At 44.4% G+C, this 16,086-nt stretch overlaps 1 protein-coding gene across 1 annotated transcript; it reads right to left on the bottom strand.

The window, feature by feature from the left end:
- Positions 1-544: 544 nt before the first annotated feature.
- ezh2 (enhancer of zeste 2 polycomb repressive complex 2 subunit) lies at positions 545-15,746 on the bottom strand. Its single transcript, XM_084341057.1, has 19 exons — positions 15,386-15,746; positions 12,918-13,041; positions 10,970-11,098; positions 10,777-10,896; positions 10,539-10,659; positions 9,757-9,936; positions 9,556-9,661; positions 8,639-8,802; positions 8,171-8,268; positions 7,779-8,016; positions 7,516-7,682; positions 7,275-7,410; positions 6,444-6,569; positions 6,101-6,279; positions 5,912-6,007; positions 5,485-5,566; positions 5,267-5,347; positions 5,064-5,148; positions 545-4,826 (listed from the first exon to the last, which is right to left on the bottom strand). Exons 2-19 carry the CDS (start codon positions 13,032-13,034, stop codon positions 4,766-4,768), a joined length of 2,286 nt encoding a protein of 761 aa, XP_084197183.1. The 5' UTR covers positions 13,035-13,041; positions 15,386-15,746; the 3' UTR covers positions 545-4,765.
- Between the last annotated feature and the right edge of the window lie 340 nt (positions 15,747-16,086).

The raw sequence follows: 16,086 nt of genomic DNA, 5'->3' as shown, positions 1-16,086 counted from the left end.
CCGCTAATTCGGCTAACTTTAAATGGAGTTTGATTTTTAATTTTTGGTAGTTTTTTTCTGTTTTAAATCAAGACTCCAGCTACTTCAGTTGTTTAGGAGAACGCTGCAACGCTGTTTTACTGTGAAGCTCCAGAAATAGTTTCATTTTTAGGTGAATTGTTCCTTTAATAGCAAACTCAAATGCATATTTTACCCATTTTATCCCCTTTTCTCATGATTTTTTTTTTCTTTGACTTCTCAAAAATGTCAACTTTCCAACTCAGCTTAAAAACGGGTGTAAATAACATCTTTTCAAATCGGTGTGGGATCCTGGGGGCCTCTGGAGCCATCTTATGTTTTGTTTTTCTGTGTGAGACTTTGGTTACAAAGTTGTTTCTCCAATGTGATCGATTGGGATAAGATGTGACGAGCTGATCGATCATTAAGTGTAGCCGCAGTCGGAGTTCCCCCTGAACTTTAAATGATGCATTAAACAGCAGCGGTCTGTACTCACCTCAGCTTCCTGTTGAAAGTGTTAGTTTGAATAAAAACAGAAAAACGAATCAACCATTTATAATATTTTAATCTGCATCACTTTGAACAACAAAATCCCTGTAAACATTACAAAATCAGCACCTGTGTCATCGGAGGAAAGAAGTGGTCCTGGTTTGACGAGAAGAGGAGTGAACAGTTAACGCAGGCGGACGTCTGAAACCATAAATAACCCGCAGCTCAGACTGCGGTCGGGTCGGGAGACTCTGCTCGAGTGGTTCTGACCGTTCAAGACTCGACTCGTGAATCTGTTTCACTTTAACTGATGTTCAGACTCTTCAGAGCTCGCGGGTCGGGCTGTTCCTGTCAGCCAGCCCGCTGATCTCTGTGGAAGTCTTAGTGCCAGAAAGAAGAAATCAAGGAGTAAATAAAGTGTCGACAGTAAAAACATGATGAAATTATCAGAGAAGAGTCGACTTTATCGTGTTTTTATTTTTATTTCCTCTCACGACTTTCTGAAAGTTTCAACCTTTATCTTGATTTTGACTTTTCATCTCATGATTGAACTTTTATCATAACTTCAACTTTTTATCTAATAATTACAAACGTTCATCTTATTTTCAGGAACAAAAATGAGCTTTTTATCATTTCAACCTTTTCTTTTATACTTTCGTTGGTAATTATGACTTTGTCACAAAATCATTTTAACTTTTTATCCAAACATTTTTCTGTTTTTCATCCTTTAATTACAACCTGTTATTTCATCATTTCAGGAGCTTTTTAACTCAACATTTAAATTCTCTCAATTTGGACTTTTTTCCTCAAAATGGTTACTTTCTCTGATAATTTCAACTTTTTCTAATTTTGCCTTTTTATCCAATTTAATGACTTTTAACGTCACAATTATGAACTCTTAGCTCATATTTACAGCAGGAACTTCTTCTGAGGTTAAGTTTTTATCTTGGCTTGTTTTTACTGGCAGAAATGATCTTCCACAGATCGGATACATGAACATGAATGTTGAAGAGCTGCTGGTTGTCGATCATCCAGCGGTCACAGCTGAAGTTACGTCTGAGTTTTAAACATCAGTGAATTTTCACAGGAGCCGATTTCACTGATTGACACGTCGGTTAATCAATGAAAACAGCTGCTGGAGAGTTTGTTTGAGTGGAAACAGGTTCAGAATCACTGGTTCACATGAGGTCTTTAAATGCATCGATCAGGAACATCAGGAGGCTCAAAAATCAGCAGTTGAAGGTTTGTGACCTTTTCTTAAACAAAGTGAGGGTTTCTACACATTTGTGTTTGGGATCAGAGCTGCAGCCAACGATCAGTCGATCAATCGATCGATTCAGTCCCTTTTCAAGCAGAAATATCTGCTGCTGTTCTTAAACGTGAGGATCTGCTGCTTTTCTTTGTCCTTTATGACGGTGAAGTCTTTGGGCTGTGGACTGTTGGTTGGACAGAAAAAGCAATTTTAAGATTTTGGAAAAATCGCTGAGCGTCTGAATCTTAAATGATTAATCGATTGATCATCAGTTGCAGCCCTCTTTCAAATATTCACCAGATGTGTCAGAACATCATATTTGCTATTTTCATGCACATAAATTTGACTAAATCTGACAAGTCAGAGTGAAAGTCTCTTCTCCCAACCTGGAAACTTCCCAGAGTTGATTTTCCAAACAGCTGAGGACGTGTAGGGACCCCACGAGTGAAGCACCAGGTGTCAGAGCCCCTGAAGTCTTTTATCTATCGACCAGACGTCACAGCAGCACGAGACGTCCGTCTGTCTAATAAATTACAGGTGTAAGGTAAGAAAGTGGAGCTCAAACAGGAACATCTCCTCAGCAGGAGGATGAAAATCTAAATACAGAGGCTGGTATTGCTTCAAGTCGGTCAGACGTCGGGCCAAGAGCACCAGAATTCACATCAGAAAAGATAAAGAGTCAAAGTGATTGTTGGTACGTTATTAAAAGGCTTATTTAACAAGAGGGACTCCGGAAACCATCAAGATTATATGATACTGATTGGACATCACGTGGAGGCGGCAGTACGAGGTCCTCTGAAGGGAGCACCAGACAGACGAGGACCAAAACTTCTTCATCATGCAGGAAGTTAAAAATCAGACAGGACTGGATTGAAGGCACGGCAGAGAGCGGGACGCTGCAGGTTAGACGTCTACGAACGCCTCACGACGAGTTCACGGTTTGAAGTTTCCCTTCACGCTCTCACTGTGCTCGACTCGTACTCGGTCTGTTTGTCGACGCGACAGAAAACTGTTGAAGCTACGACAAGAAACTTTCATTTGTTCTACAAAAGATGAGGACGGTGATCTGTCCGCTGTGATCCACGTCTCCAAGATCCCACCCGCTCTGAACAGACCATATTTACACCTTTTTAACTGTAGCTGCTGAGCTAAATGTGTTAGAGTGGGATCTCAGGTACGTTCTAGTTTTAAATTTAATCTCTTCTGGTTTTGGACTGTTGGGACAAAATGAGACACCTGGAAACACCCGACTCTTCTGTACGTCCCGACTACTGAAGCTAACTCGCTGCAGCTCTGCACCAGCTGATGGTGAAACAGTGAAACAGCTGTGTTGACGTGGATCTGTGTGAGTATGAGTGGAGCACAGTGCTGCTGGGAAACCTTCAGCAGGCGGCGGAGCGTCAGAGGAGAACATGAATAAAAGCCTCCGTCAGTGTCGGAGGGGGGTTCAGGTTGAGTTTGGTAAAAGCAGCGCTGCTCAGTCAGGAGAGCGGCACGAGATCACGACAAGAAGACGAAACGTCAGCCGGACTGAAAGGTTCAGAGTGAGTTCCCAGTGGTGGTGAAGTAGTGCTGGTTCAGTGTGTTCACGTTAGCACCTGACGCTGAGGCGGCGTCACAAAGCAGCGTCAGCGCCCAAAACAAACATGGCGGCTTGTGTCCGCCCACAGTGTTGATAAGATGTTAGTCAACCAGCCTGATGACGCGTCTGCTGCTGTTTTTAGTGGCAGGAGATCACGTTACCTGAACTGAAAACAATAACAGATTTTTCCTGTAGGCCCTGAAGGCATCATAAGGTTTTCAAAATAAAAGCCTGACTGGAACTTTTCTAAATTATTTTTTCACACTAAACTGATCAGCAACACATTTAATATTCAATTAACTGTTTAGATATTTTGATTCATTCTAACTTCTCAAATTGTCTCAAAGTTTTTGATCTTAACTGAAGATCTTTGGATTTTAGACGGTTGGTCGGGCAAAACGAGACGCTGAAGAAGTCTAGAAGAATTATTTTGAGAACAATTACAGAAAGCAGCAAAAAATGAAATGATTATTTGATCAAAAGAAAGTTGATCATTTCAGACTTTTTTCAAATAAAACTAGAATTTTCCTGGTTTTTACTTCTGAAATGTAGTTTTCACTGAATTAGCACATTTTCTCCATTAATCTCTTAATGTTTTCGTCTATAAAACGTCCAAAAATAATGTTTTCAAACGATTGTTATCGTCCACCAACAGTTTAAAACCTAAAAATATTAAATTAATGACAATATAAGGCCAAGAAAAATAGAAATACTCACATAGAGGATGTGAGTATCCTGCAGTTTTAACTGCAGGTAAACTTAAGTGACAGATGCTCTCAGCTCCGTGTTGAACTACAAGTCGAGACGTTTTCGCTCTAAACACTGAAATCTGTGAGAAACTGAGTTGAGTCTGGTGTGACGCTGCTTGGTGAGCGGCCTCGTGTTTTACAGACAGACAGTGATGTGGCACTCGGAGGAGTGTGTGGCTGGTTCAGTTCACACTGTAGAAAAACACACAACATGACACCTGAGCCACATGTGGCACACAGTACAGAGTCCAGAGAGCGGCTGGTGGAGGATTTTGGTCCCTGAAGCTCGAATTGAAAAAGCAGAAAAGTGTTGGGTTCGTCTCCTCTCACCTCTAAAAAAACCACTTGTCGTTTAGAAAGTCAGTGTGTCGGTGATCGGCACCTTCAGCTGAGGAAGATTCACGAATCCGAGACTCCCGCCTCGACAGAAGAGGAAGATTTTTTTTGTCGACAGAAGAAAAAAACCACAAGAAGAAAAATGACAAACGGATATGAAAAGTATTTTTTAAAAAAGACTACGGTGGCAAAAAACAGAAAGAAGAAAAAACAGCATCAAAATTCGGCTTCAAATATTCCCAGTTTTCCTGAAGCTTTCTAACATTTTGACGAGTCGTCTTGATTTCCTGAAGTGAACGTGTGTTTGTGTTTGAGTGTAAGGCCTTTGTGTCGTCGATCCACAGGAGGTAGAAGTCCGAGTCAGGCGATCTCCAACTCCCGCTCGATCCCGACGTACTTCAGAGCGTCAGCCTGGCTGTACCTGAAGCACAGACACGCAGAGAAACGTTAGCTCGGGAGGCTTCAGTGGGTTTGTTCACTCAGACGAAGCCTCTGACTGAACTCGCTGCACTTTTTAGATTTGAAACTACGGAGCAGATTCATGGATAATTAAAGCAGTTGCTCTTTGCAGCCCAACATGCAAACTATTATTGGTTATTGTTTTCTTGAATAATCTTTGAGTCAATAAATAACAAATCAAACTGCGGCCGTTTCTGACCTGTAGTCAAAGAAGAGCTCCTCTCCGGTCTGGATGGCTCTCTTAGCAAAGATTCCTATTCTGTGATCTCCGTTCACCATCATCACTGCAGAGAGAAGAAGAGTCAGCACAGATCCACAGAGCACCAACAGGTGTGCTAACATCCAGGTGTTCATATATACAGTCTGTCACGAGGCTGCAGCTCATCAGTCACAGCTTCTTACCTTTTGCATAGCAGTTCGGGTTCACTGAATGGTTTGCAAAGCGGATCTTGTTGCCTTTCCTCGTGGCGTCAACAACGAAGTCTGTCGGGAACAGAAAACAAAATCAGTTTTTGTTGTCGTTAGTAATCTAAACTGATGTTATATCAGAAAATATCACTTCATTAAAAGCTTTTCAGGCCTCAGCGTGAACATAAGAAAACCAGACGTGTGAGTTTCACCGTTGTTGAGGTTGAAGAGGAAGCTGCACATGTATTTGTCGTAGACTTTCCCTCTGCGATCTGCTTCATCCTGAGAGATGATCTGCAAAGACAAAGTCACATTTTCCACTTTAATCCTTCGTCTTTGGTACAACATGTATTAAAGTTATTTGTTTATTGCAGCACACTTTGAGGATTAGCGTCAGATGTCTTTAAAGCCCAAACAGAATAAAAACAGCTCCATCTCAACACAAACAGAATAAACAGGCCCAACCTGAACTACATTTTAAATCAGCTGCAGAGGGAAGTTTAAACTTTTTCATAACACAGACTTTAACGTAGACGATGACAGATATCCATCTTCAGGAGAGGAAGCTGATCAAACACGCGCCAGAAGAGATAAAATATCCGACGAGGAAGAAGAACGTCTCTTCATCATCTGTCTTACCTCTCCACAGTACTCAGAGATGAACTCGTTTTTCTGGACCGGCTCTTTGATGAAGATGCCCCAACCTGCCACGTCTGACGGGGCCAGCAGCAGATGCTGAGACACAACAAGAACCGGAACGTCACGTCTGAGCTTCAGATCAGTAATAAACTGAAACACAGATGGTTGGTGTGTGTGTGTGTGCGTTACCTTCTTGGCTCCTCTCTGGATGGAGCAGTTCTTGCAGGACACGTTCTTGCTGTCCCAGTGGTCTGCAGCGCCGCAGGTCAGGCAGAGGTCGGGGTCACACTCCCTCACTGCCAGGTAGCACGGACACTGCTTGGTGTTGCACTGAGCTTTGCACCGACAACCCGGGAAACGGTTCTGACCTGAGTCCACACAGCAGCGCCGGAAAGAGGAAATGCACACGAGCAGAGTTCAGTTTCAATCTGAAGTTTTACTGCAGAAACTCGTGAGGAGTGTGTGTGTGTGTGTGTGTGTGTGTGTGTGTGTGTGTGTGTGTGTGTGTGTGTGTGTGTGCGCGCGCGCTTACACTCAGAGCTGCACTGGCAGAACTTCTCGCAGAAGTTCTGGGCGGTGACGCAGGGACAGGAGGAGTCACAGGGCTGCCGCGGGTGGTCACACGGCTGGTAGTTGTAGACGTGATTGGACGAGCCGTCTGCATGAGAAGAGACGCAGCGGTCAGACAGGATGTTCACGGATCAATCAAGTGTGACAGTTTACATACTGATCAAGTGACTGTCGGCCATTTTGTACCGCCCCTGATAAAGGCTGAGACGCGTAGGCGTGTTTTTAATGATGTTGTGATTAATTAAAGGCTTTTTAACTCATCACCGTCATTAAGTGCCTCAGATCTCCAACCTGACGAGCACCAGAGGGACACGGTTTTCCACAGCCGAGCAGCAAATCCTGTTTCATGACTGAAGTGTGAGCTGCAACAGTCTCAGCGTAAAGAGTGAATGTAAAGGCTTTAAATGTCTTAGTCTGGAGGCAATGTGTACGGAAATTCATGATTCTCAGGCGTTTCACAAACATGTGGACGGTGAACAAAGCACCATAATTTCTCAGCTGTCGTCTGGAAGAACCAACACTTCATCTCCTCCCACCATCAGAGAACGTGAAGACCAAGCGGATTAACTTGAAGCTGATTATTAACCACAGCCGTACATTAGATGTGGGAAACTGTTTCCTTGTTGCTCTTTGTGGAGCCAATGTTAACGTTCTTCTTTCGTGGTGTTACGCCTTATGTTTGGTTATTTCGTGTGTGTCAATAAAAACAGGACTGTGATGACATGTTTGGGTTTTTTCTGGACCCACATTAATGAACCCTCCCACATTACAGTTTGTTGCAGTGACCTCTGACCTTTCTTCAGCTGGATCTTCCTGCAGTGAGTGGCCCACAGTCTGTGTTTCCTCTTCTTCTTCCTGGGCGGCGTGTCCTCGTCCTCAGTAGGAGCCCGAGCGATGATGCTCGACTCCTTCACCCTGAACTCGTAAACCTGCACGACACGATGCTCGTTAAGTCCATGTGTTCAGAGTTTCTTTTGCCTTTACCTCTAACACATTGTGAGTAAATGTTAAACTAGTCATGACTGTTGGCTCACCTGTCTGCAGGTCTTGGTGCCGATGAGCCGGGCGATGGCGCAGAAGTTGTCGTAATACGTCCCGATGAGAACCCTGAACAGAGAGGCTTCGGCCCCGCTCCAGTCCACCGCTTCAGCCTCACCGGTCAGCTTCATCTTCACTGGAGTCTGACACCGAGAGTTTCCCTCTGCACACACAGGAGATAATCGTTTCATTTCAAATTAATCAGTTCGTGTTTTACACAGCGTCACAGCTTCTTTGGATAATGAGCGAGCGGTTGTACCCGAGCTGCTGGTGTTCTCGTCCTTCTTGTCCTCGTCGTCTTTGTCGTTGTCCCGCTCGTCTTCTTTGCTGCCCTCGCGGTCGCTGTCCGTGTCTTTGGTTTCTGAGGAAACGGTGGGGGTGCTGGGCCGGCTGTTGCTGTTCGGCAGCCGTCCGCGGCGACGGCCCACCGTGCGTTTGGAGGGCGTCTTCGCCCGCTCTGCAACCACGCCTGCCGGGAACTCGTTGACCATCCCGTCCTGAGCAATCACAGCATGACAACAGTGATGTACAACCTGCTGGTGCTGCAGTTTAATCTAAGAAGACTGTGAAGACTTTGAAATCAACACTACTATGTTATTAAATGAATGTTTCAGAAGTTTGACCCTTTAATCTGAGAACCTGCTGACTCACCTGTACCAGGTACATGTAGCAGTCAATGCCGCAGGGTTTAGTGTCCACCAGGTTCTCCAGGTTCTTGCGCTTGTAGGTGTTTGGAGTAGCATGAAAAGCTAAAGGAGGAGATGTGAGATGGAAGAGATGTGTCCTGTGAGTCAGGTGGGAACTTTAAGGACATTAGACATTTTTTTGGTATTTTCTCAACTTTACTAACAAATCATTGAACAAATATTGGCCAAACACTTCTGTTCAATACTCAGCTCTAAGATCAACAGCCTCTTTCTGAAAGTCATAATAGTTCAGACCATCGACCCTGAAGTCTCTTAAAACTCTCATTTATGTAGAGCGATATCTGAGTGGTGCCTCTTTACTTTTGTAAGCTAGTAAGATGGCGTGTGTGTGTGTGTGTGTGTGTGTGTGTGTGTGTGTGTGTGTGTGTGTGTGTGTGTGTGTGTGTGTGTGTGTGTGTGTGCGTGTACTGACGGTGGAGGAAGCAGTCGTATTTGAAGCAGCGTCTGCAGAACAGAGTGTGGAAGGAGTGCAGGCTCTGCTCGCGCTGCACGGAGCGAGCGTTCGGACCGTCGATGTTCGGGGTGCATTCTGGGGGCAGCGCGCCGGGCAGCTGCTGCTCCGTCAGCTCCTTGTACCTGAAACACAGCCACAGAAATTAAAGTCGCTCATAGTCTCGAACTGAAGGAAAGAAATGTCCTGAGACAAACATGCACACACACACACAGCAGAGTTTCTACCGACTCTCCCTGTCAGAAATATTCTTCATCCCGTCAGTCGAGCCTTTGCTCTGTTTTGCGTGAAAGTATTAAATCAATTTATCAAAGATGAAAAGACTCATCGTGTTGATAATATCGACCTTCTGATGACGAAATAAGATTTTATTTATACAACAGAGTAAACAGTCTCACTTCCTCACCAGGGGAAACATCTGCCGTCTCCAAACAATGGAATTATGGGAGTCACACGTTGTCGTAAACAATTTGCCGCCAAATAAAAAGATTTAGCATCATCAAAGGATATTTCAACGTAAATATCAACCGCAGTTTGAATAAACAACTGTCAAAATTAGGTGTGCGACTGTTTTGTCTTTTCACAGCCGTGTAGAAACTCTGATACGTGCACTGAAACATTTTCACAAGGATTCCTACAGTTACGGCTGCTAGAGAGACACGATCAAGGCAAACTTCTGCAGGACACTTTACAAAACATGTTATTCTGAAGAAAAGTTAAAATTGGACATTTAACAATACTGGAGTTTAAAAGTTGTATGGACAACATGACAGAAATAAATTAATTAAGAGTATTAACTTTCTCTGGAGACGCTTTAGTTAAGTTGTCCTTCTGTTATTGTCACAACACCAACACGCTCTCACACAACAAACACTCACTTCTCTTTGAGCTCCTCTGTGGAGCCCTTGTCGGGGAACATGGAGGAGATGGCTTCAAAGATCTTGTCGGAGGGAAACTTCTTGGTGCTGTCGCTGCTGGTTCGGCCTGGAGACGACACACGCACGCTTTCCATCAGAGCACAACACTAAACAGCAGCAGCGTGCGGGCAGCAGAAAACACGTCAGTCAAAAGGGACTTACTCTCATTGTTGATGAGCCCGTCCTTGCGGGGGTCCTCTGGATGCTCCTTGCTGTCACACAACTCCATCTTGTCTACCTTGAAGTCCTGTTCTTCCTCCTCCTCATCATCCTCGTTGTCACTGTACTGAGACAGAGCGCTGACCAGCTCCACGAATATCTCGTCGTTGATGAAGCCGCACTCTGAAACACAAGACGTGATATTATAAACTGCTGTGCAGAGTTTTGTTGACTGATCAGCTTTAATGAATTACTTGAACTGAACATCCTGAATCACATTTCATCTCCACGCCAGCTGTTTGTTTTCTGAATGAAACTCCATCACAGATTTTAAACGCAGTGCTATTTTCAGTCTCAACACCAGCTAAGACACTGATCCGTTCTGTGTCAGTACATAGGAGGGGTTTCCTGGGTGTCAACATCTTTCCAGCACTGACGGCTCGGTCATTGTTCGACTATCTATCACTTCTAGATGTGTGAAGATCAACAGATCGTTGGTTTCATGTCCTGACATCCTTCATTTACAGTTTTAAATTCTTCTTTTCTGAATCAGACTTAATCCTGCCCACTTTTTGCAGGTTACAGCTCATTTATGCTTTTCAAACCTCAATTTGAATGATTATAGATTCAGAATCAGAACCATGTCGGCCCTGATCGTCAGCTGGTGCAGAAGAAAATATTTTGTTCCGTAAAACAAAAGGAAAATTACTACGATGAGAAGTTGTCGTCATAATATTTAGTCCGGGAACTGGCCTTGTGCACCACCATTAATCTCTGACTCTCACCTCTGTCTCCGTGGACTTTGCCGTCATAGTTCTTGATCAGCTCTTCTATGAAGGTACCATCCTGGTCCAGGATCTCGTCTCCCATGTAGGGGATGTTATGGAGCACCGTCTCATCCTCCACCTGATGCAACAAATGCAAAGCAGACGAGATTATAAATGTCCAATGCACTGATGCTACTTCTACAACGAGACACAAAGAACTTTAAAGTGCATTTCACACAGATTTCCACACACACACCATGAAGTTCTGCTGCAGCGGCGACCACGAGTACATGACCGGGACCGAGGCCACAGCGTTGAGGGTCTTCAGGGGGATGACCTGCCGGGGGAACTCAGAGAAGCCGCTGTCCACCGTGCACTGTGGAGAAAAGCAACAGTCAAAACACTTTCTCCACGCGTCTGTGCACGATGGAAGATGTTCAGCTGCTCACCTCTCGGGTGCCTCTCAAAGAGCCTACCGACGTCATGATGTGAACTGGCTGGATTCGCCTGGTCTTCCACTCCTGGTTCAAAATGTCCGTCCGGTCATTGATTTTCTGACGGTTGGTGTTGAACATGCTCTGGAGGGTTGACCAGAAATTTAAATTAACCATAAAGTACAAAAGATGAGAAACGTACCAGACAAAACTGAGCACTTACCACTGTAAAACACACGGACAGAAAAATTATGCACCAAGCGAGTGATGAAAAGTTTACTTTAGTGCCGTTATGCGACCCTGTAACCTTATGTAGCTGTAAGGTGTCCTGAGAGACTACAAACATGTGAACACATCACAGAAACTCATTGCTGCTGACTAGAGAGGAAATGAGAGTGTGAGCATTGCTGAAATGCAAACTTGATATTTCCTGTTGCTACTTTGCATGATTAAATACCTCCAGTGAGAAAACAGTAGATTTTATTGTCAAGTCTCCACATCGCTGATCGACACTTGCAGCAGCTTGGCTACGCTTGCTGTTAACCAAGGTTAGAGGCAGGTCTAAATGTAAATCAAGGTCGACAGAGAACATCCGCTCTTTGAACCTTTGCTCTTGAGCCAACATGAACAAGAAGTCCTTTAAATGCTCAGAGTACAACGGACAGTTAAAAATCTACCATTAATGTCAACTGTGCAAACTCCAGGGCTCGACCGTGTGAGCATTTCACTCACATCTGCAACTTAAGATAGACGTGTGCAGACAAAAAAACTAAATAAAACCTCACTGTGCTCGGTCAGTGTTTTCCAATTCACCACAAAACAAGTTATGAAATAATGTACCGACACGCTTTGCGCTCTGAGCTAGAGGAAGTTATTAAGCATGTTACGACCACTCCCTTTCTGCTCGCCATGACGCAGTTGATCACTTCCTGCAGGAGCTGGCAGTCAGGGAGGGTCGTTAGGGCAAGGTGCCGACACCTGGCCAGACCTCTACCGAGGTTATAAATGCCAGCTTGGTCTCATTGTCTCTCTCTCTCTCCTGGGCTCCACACCGCTACAGGTTCTGGGTTCGTTTTGGTGTCAGCAGCACACACACGCCTCACTCATCCACACACTACACTCACTACTGATGCCGCTACTCTCACAACTCAAGCTTTTTGTAGATAGTTATGTGTTTAAGTTAAGTTGGCACTTAAATCCTGACTTGTCTCCCCTCTTTGTCACATACATTGAGCCAGTTTGTGACAAGTGGGGGCTCGTCCGGGATCCAGAATTAGTTTTAAAATCGGCTGAAATGTAATTTGGTCTTTACTGGTAAATTGGTCCGTTTTAGGTTGGTGTGTGTTTCCTCCTGTTGCAGACAACGGTCTTTGGTTTGCCTTGTTGGAGTGCACACTAGTTGTTTTTGGACACAGCTGTCTGTGCTGTGGTTATTCACCAACTGTTTTGGGAGGGGAAATGTCAGGTTGTTAGTACTTCCTGTAAGAAGGTTGTAGGAGATTTAGGAGAGGTTTTTGGTCCCTTTGTTTGTCGTGAGCTTGATTGGACTTGACTGGGGTTTTGTGGTGGTGGTATTTTGGTGTCTGTTTGAGCAGGAGTTCCTTCTCCCCTGTTAGGCTTGGCAGCAGGTTCCTCTAGGGGACTCGTGGTGACTACTTTAGGCAGCGAAGGTGAAGGTGGGTAGAGCTTTTAGCTCGGGAGCATCTCCGTGGTTGTGAGAGGGTTGCCAGTCTTCTGGCAACCCTAATCTTTATTTCACGAGTGTGACAGTGAGAAGGAGACGGACGGGGAAGGCACCAAAGGATTTTTAACAGAAGAAGTTTCCGGCAGCAACTTCCAGCACTGGTAGGAAATAGAAATATAACCCACAGCGGCAGAAAACATTTTGGAGAAAGTTGAAGCGGCTTGAAATAACAACTTCTGTGAACATCTGCTCAGTGTGAAGGTCGGCGTGTGGACAAACCTTGACCTCGTCAGCACGTCTGAAGCGTTTGAGCTGCCGAAGCCGCATGTACTCAGACTTCACCCTCCTCTTCCAGCAGGCAGGACCTTTCTCCGAGCGCTTCCCTGTCAGCACCATGTTCAACCTGCAGACAAGCAGGAGGAGGATGAGGTTACTAAACACTGAAAGCCTTCACAATTTACATTTTCACTCTTTGCTTGGACTTCTTGACTGGATTGGGGGGCTGAAACATAAATAAACCAACATTATGACCACATGAAGGCCTGCTGTTGACCAGCTCCAGTTCCACCAGCCTTTCATGTATTCATCGCTTCCACATTTCAGACTTTAACATAAGTTATTATCTTCCCCCCACTGATATAAACCAGTCCTCTGTACAGGTGCAGTCAGTATGTCTGCTACACAGAAATATATTTTTAGCTCATTTCACAAAACCAGTCCTTTTTCTTAAACTAAAAAACAATGGAAGCCTGAAAATAAATATCCACTTTGTTTTTATTTACGACAAAACAGAAAACAGACATATATCTCTGTGACTTGAATATAATGAAATAATGCCCGGGTTTAAAATGCAAAAACAATATTTACACGAAGCATCAACTGGCCTTGATACCAGGTTGGTAAGGTGAATTGAAACATCTGTTCTATAAAATGTTTCCTGAATCTGTAAAACCTTGAGAAACGGTTGAAGGATGACTTTAAATGACTTTCTGCATTAAAAAGTAAATGTAGTTTTCTCTAACTACTTGTATTAAATGATGAAGAGTAGCTATGTGCAGTAATATAGAAAACAGCCTCCGCTCAGTTCTCACTTCTGTGTTCAGGCGTGAACGTCAAAGATACTTCAAACGCAGGTGACGGGATTTTTCTGTCCCTCCTATCGAATCCTCTCTTCACTGGAGGAAGTTAAACAGGAAATCCATGTGTTCACTTTTTTGTTCTTTCATAACTCTGCGAACTACAACAGTTGTGTGTTCACTTGTAGCAACAAGATCCGTTTGCCAGCTCGACAGGCGGCGTCAGTCGCTGCCTACCAGCCTGGCTGGTCTGACTGAAATCTCACACTTTCGATTAGACATGTCAGACGGCTGTCATGGAGACATGCTGGTAAGCCATGTGTCAGATTGTGAGAAATGTGGAGGAATGTGGTGGTACGACACACTTTGACATACTTAATCTTCAAACTACAGACCGAGTTGAGATTACAAGCAGCCAGTATGCAAATATAATGGAGAGTTTTAGTAAATGTTTCAGAGTCTAGCACCTAGGTTATCTCACAGGACACTCAGTTGCCGGTTTGTGAGTATCTAGACTAGTTTTACTGATATAAATGGTGTAAACAGTATCAGAACCATGTATATTAGATATAGATGACTCTCTGTTCGGATCATATGATGTTGTGAGTTTAGCGTGAGCAAAGTGGCTGAATATGGAGTTACGTCGACAAACGAAAGCAGGGTAGAGCTTTTACTTCCTCTCGGTTACAAATCCTTAGCTGGCACAGATCGATGATGACATTAATCACTTTTATTTAAGTTCAATAATCACCCTGGATTCATGAATACTCTCCCCAGGGATGGTTTCTGTCTGTCTCTCACGCGCCATCTAACTAAACACTTGTAAAATGTAACAGCAATGAAAATGGTTAAAGGGGAACTATTTCGTTTTGGAGAAGAAATTTAAATTCAGAATTGTAATATTTACAATATTAATGAGGTAATAATACAAAGTCAGGAAATTTTTTTTCCCCCATGAGTGAATAAACAGGCTGTTCTCAGAGGATAATGAGGTCCCAGAACACTGTTAGAAGCTAGCGAGGTGGCAGGGTCCGCCACATATAAACAAAGTAAAACAGTATAAATCGTGTTGTCCTTTTAAGGTCAGTTTGTTTATTCAGTCATGAAAACAAAGAGTTTGATAATTCAGTTTGTTTCGGGATTAAAGATATCAGTCAGTGAAGATCTTTCTCTTCCGATTAAAATGTCTTCGCCCAAACGACAGAGTGCTCCTTTAAAGCTGTGTATCAACATCAACTAGTCCGGGTCAGAACCGCTCAAAACCAGCATTCTGGACGAGCACAGGACGAGCTAGCTAAGCTACAAATAACAAGCAAGCTTCAAGCTAACGATAGCTTGGCAATGTCGTGCCAAGTTTGTATCCCCTCAAACTGTGTTTCACCTAGCATGTAAACCGTTTCACCGTGATCCGAGATATTAAAGGCTCGGTTTACACTCCGTCACGAAGGTTTCCTTCCCGACACCGACGATAAGAAAGTTGGTGTCTTTTTTACGAGGGAATCAATTCTGACAGGGACACACAATTTGGCACGACACCCCGGCGAGCTAGCTAACAGTTGGTTAGTTAACAAAGATTGAGGCATCCACAAAGCATTAAGAGCAGACCCGGGTCATTTGAACCGCAACGAACGTGCTGGACACAAAGACAGCAGCTCTGACAGCTTCTCTTACCTGCGCAGGAGGCTCAGTCCTCATTCAACGGAGTGATTCGGGATGAATATGACAAACACGGGCAAAGTCGTCCTTTGTGTTGGGGATTAGCTCGCTCCGTGTTCCGGCTAGCTGTAACGTTAGCTCGGCGGCTAGCTAGCTGTTAGCTCAGTAGGAGGGAGCGATTCACTTTGCGCGACACCGGCTTTACGTATCCAGAGTCGGCAAACAGAAAAGCCGCCGTCGTCCCCACTCTGGCGCTGGCGTTGGCACAGAAGACGCAGTGTTTGTGGGTAAATCACGCCGTTTAATTTCACTCTGCCTATAAACAATTTGACCGATTTCAATGTTTCCGCCTCAGCACGGCTGCGGTTCAAACTGCTCACCGTCTCGCACTCACCGCCCACTACGGCTGCAGCAGATTCAAGAGGCGCCAAACGTTTGGACCAATCACAGAAGCCGACGTTCGGGCTTCTCAGTATGGCGTCACGCGATAGGTCGGATCGTGTTACGATGCTGGCCAATGAGAGTTAGAGCTGCGCCGGGGGGCCTGCAACGGGGACATGTGGACAGGTTCCCTTTGTTCTCTCATGTGTCAACGGAATAAAAACACTCAACATGTCGTCTGACAGCTCAAATATGAACCATCGTGCTTTACTTTTCGTTTTCAAACAGAGCCGATGACGCGCGTGAGCTGTCACATTCATGTCGGCGAGATAAAA

The sequence above is a fragment of the Pagrus pagrus genome, assembly GCF_965226575.1.
Source record: "Pagrus pagrus genome assembly, chromosome: 20".
NCBI classification, from domain to species: domain Eukaryota; kingdom Metazoa; phylum Chordata; class Actinopteri; order Spariformes; family Sparidae; genus Pagrus; species Pagrus pagrus.
The sequence above is the reverse complement of the archived record's forward strand: the minus strand, read 5'-3'. Positions and strand labels throughout refer to the sequence as shown.

What these genes read in the sequence shown, in the direction of transcription:
- ezh2 (XM_084341057.1), bottom strand. Translation starts at nt 13,034, where the DNA reads ATGGTGCTGACAGGGAAGCGCTCGGAGAAAGGTCCTGCCTGCTGGAAG. An exon ending in ACAGAGGAGCTCAAAGAGAA is followed by an intron (nt 8,803 to 9,555) that starts GTGAGTGTTTGT and finishes GCTGTGTTTCAG; the next exon opens with GTACAAGGAGCTGACGGAGC. An exon ending in ATACGACTGCTTCCTCCACC is followed by an intron (nt 8,269 to 8,638) that starts GTCAGTACACGC and finishes CTCCTCCTTTAG; the next exon opens with CTTTTCATGCTACTCCAAAC.